The 2,315-nt window shown below is 53.3% G+C and overlaps 1 protein-coding gene across 1 annotated transcript in view; it reads right to left on the bottom strand.

The window, feature by feature from the left end:
• The window catches only part of Acsbg2 (acyl-CoA synthetase bubblegum family member 2), a 20,353-nt gene that overhangs the window by 14,532 nt on the left and 3,506 nt on the right, over positions 1–2,315 (bottom strand). Inside the window, 2 exon segments of the mRNA XM_017799134.1 lie at positions 400–483; positions 1,779–1,900. Of these exon segments, the coding sequence (XP_017654623.1) occupies positions 400–483; positions 1,779–1,900 (206 nt within the window).

The following is a 2,315-nucleotide window of genomic DNA, read 5'->3' as shown; positions in this document are numbered from 1 at the left end:
CCCCTCCCCTCCACAGGCCCCTCCCTCCACAGGCCCCCTCTTCTCCACAGCCCCTCCCTCCACAGGTCTCTCCTCTCCACAGGCCCCTCCCCTCCACAGGTTCCTCCTCTCCACAGGCCCCTCCCCTCCACAGGTCCCTCCTCTTCACAGGTCCCTCCTCTCCACAGCCCCTCCCTCCACAGGCTCCTCCTCTCCACAGGGCCCATCCCTCCACAGGCCCCTCCCCTCCACAGGTCCCTCCTCTTCACAGGTCCCTCCTCTCCACAGCCCCTCCCTCCACAGGCTCCTCCTCTCCACAGGGCCCATCCCTCCACAGGCCCCTCCCCTCCACAGGTCCCGCCCCTCCACAGATCCCTCCCTTCACAGGTCCCTCCCTCCACAGGCCCCGCCCACACTCACAGAGTACAGGTTTTTGCTTCTCTCCTTCATGGGCAGCTTGTACTGTACAATGGCCTTCAAGCACTCCAGCCTGCTGGATGGAATCTAAGAGAACGTTCTGTGTGCAGTCACTGGCAAGACTTGAGGCCTGTGCAGCTCAACTCCTCAGCCATGGCCCCACCCACACCACAGGACATTCAGTGGGTGAAGGAGCTTGCCACCAAGTCTCATGACCTGAGTTCCATCCCCAAGACCCACATGATGGAAGGAGTCACAGCAGTCTTCTGCCCCCCACACAAAATAAATGTAATGAGAATAAATTGGGGACTGGAGAGAGGGCTCATGGTTAAGGGCACTGGTTGTTCTTTCAGAGGACTGGCGCTGGGTTCCCATTACCCACAAGGCAGCTAACAACCATCTGTAACTCCAGTTCCAGGAGATCCAACACCCTCTTCTGGCCTTTGAGGGCATTGCAGGACACGGGTGCACTTATTCACATGCAGGCAAAACACACAAAATAAAAACTACAAAGGAAGCCGGGCATGGTGGCGCACACCTTTAATCCCAGCACTCCGGAGGCAGAGGCAGGAAGATCTTTGTGAGTTCAAGCCCAGCCTGGTCTACATCTGCCCATCCCTGTCGCAGGAAGGGTCAGGTCAGATACATGCTGAGAATCCTCCACCATGCTCCAAAAAATCGGAGGCCCCTCCAGGCTGTGAAAGCCTGTCTGATGACAAGGTCATTTCCCATACCACAGTGGCTTCGCCCCATATGCTCCTCGGCTGCAGGTGGGCAGACCAGGCAGCAGGGAGGGGAGGACGTTCAAGAATCCTGGAGCAGACTGTAGCTTGGGGTGTTTGAGGAAGAGGAAAAGCTTGGGGTGGGTGGCCAGGGGAGCATCCCAGACCCATACATAATGTATGAGAGGCCAAATGCACCAGGGGCCAGATCAAACCTAGGGAACCAACCAAAACAAAACAAAAAATGAAAGTGATCCTCTAAAAATGCAAGACTGGGGGCTGTGGCTCAGTGGGCAGTGCTTGCCCAGCATGCACAAGGCCCTGGGTTCATCCCCAGAACCCCAAAAACTAGGTGCAGTGGTGTACACCTGTCATCCCAGCACTCAGGAGGTGAAGAAGGAGGATCAGGAATTTAGGGTCATCCTGGGCTACATGTGGTCCTATCTCAAAACAAATAAAATCTACTCAAGACTGGCAGAAATTTGTGTCCAGGAAGTAGGAGTCAAAAGGGGTCTCCCTGTGTCTGCCCCCCCCAATAAAGTTATACCAGGAGGACTTTTGCTGAACCTACTCACGAGGTTTACCCCAACACACCCCAGTGTCACTGTCATCCACCTGGGAACAGAGTGATGTCAGCTGGAGTTCTGAGGTCTCCCTTACCGAAAGAATGTTCTGTAGCTGTTGGTCATTTTCAACCAGCAAGATGTTCACTTTGGCCTGTCTGATGATGTACTGGCACGCTTCAGCAGAGTTGGTGGCGTGAATGCCAACACAGAGACCCCAGGTAACACATACACACACACACACACACACACACACACACACACACACACAAGCTGTATGTGAACTGCTTATTTCTTTTTTAAAAAATATTTTATTATTTTTATTTTATGTGTATGCTATGTGTGTATTGCCTACATGTAGGTAAATGCAGCCATGTCATGCAGTGCCCACAGAGGACAGAAGAGGCTGTTGGATCCCCTGGAACTGGAGTTACGGATAGTTGTTAGCTGCCATGTGGGTGCTGGGATTCGAACCCGGGTCTTCTGCAAGAACAGCCAGTGTTCTTAACCACTGAGCAATCTCTCCAGCCCAATGAACTGCTTATTTCTTTTAAAAATTATTCTATTTGGGGCTGGAGAGATGGCTCAGTGGTTAAGAGCACTGATTGCTCTTGCAGAGGACCCAGGTTCGATT

The sequence above is a fragment of the Nannospalax galili genome, unplaced genomic scaffold (genome assembly GCF_000622305.1).
Source record: "Nannospalax galili isolate Female #2095 unplaced genomic scaffold, S.galili_v1.0 scaffold77, whole genome shotgun sequence".
Lineage (NCBI taxonomy): Eukaryota > Metazoa > Chordata > Mammalia > Rodentia > Spalacidae > Nannospalax > Nannospalax galili.
Note: the sequence above shows the minus strand (reverse complement) of the source record. Positions and strands in the feature narration are given on the sequence as shown.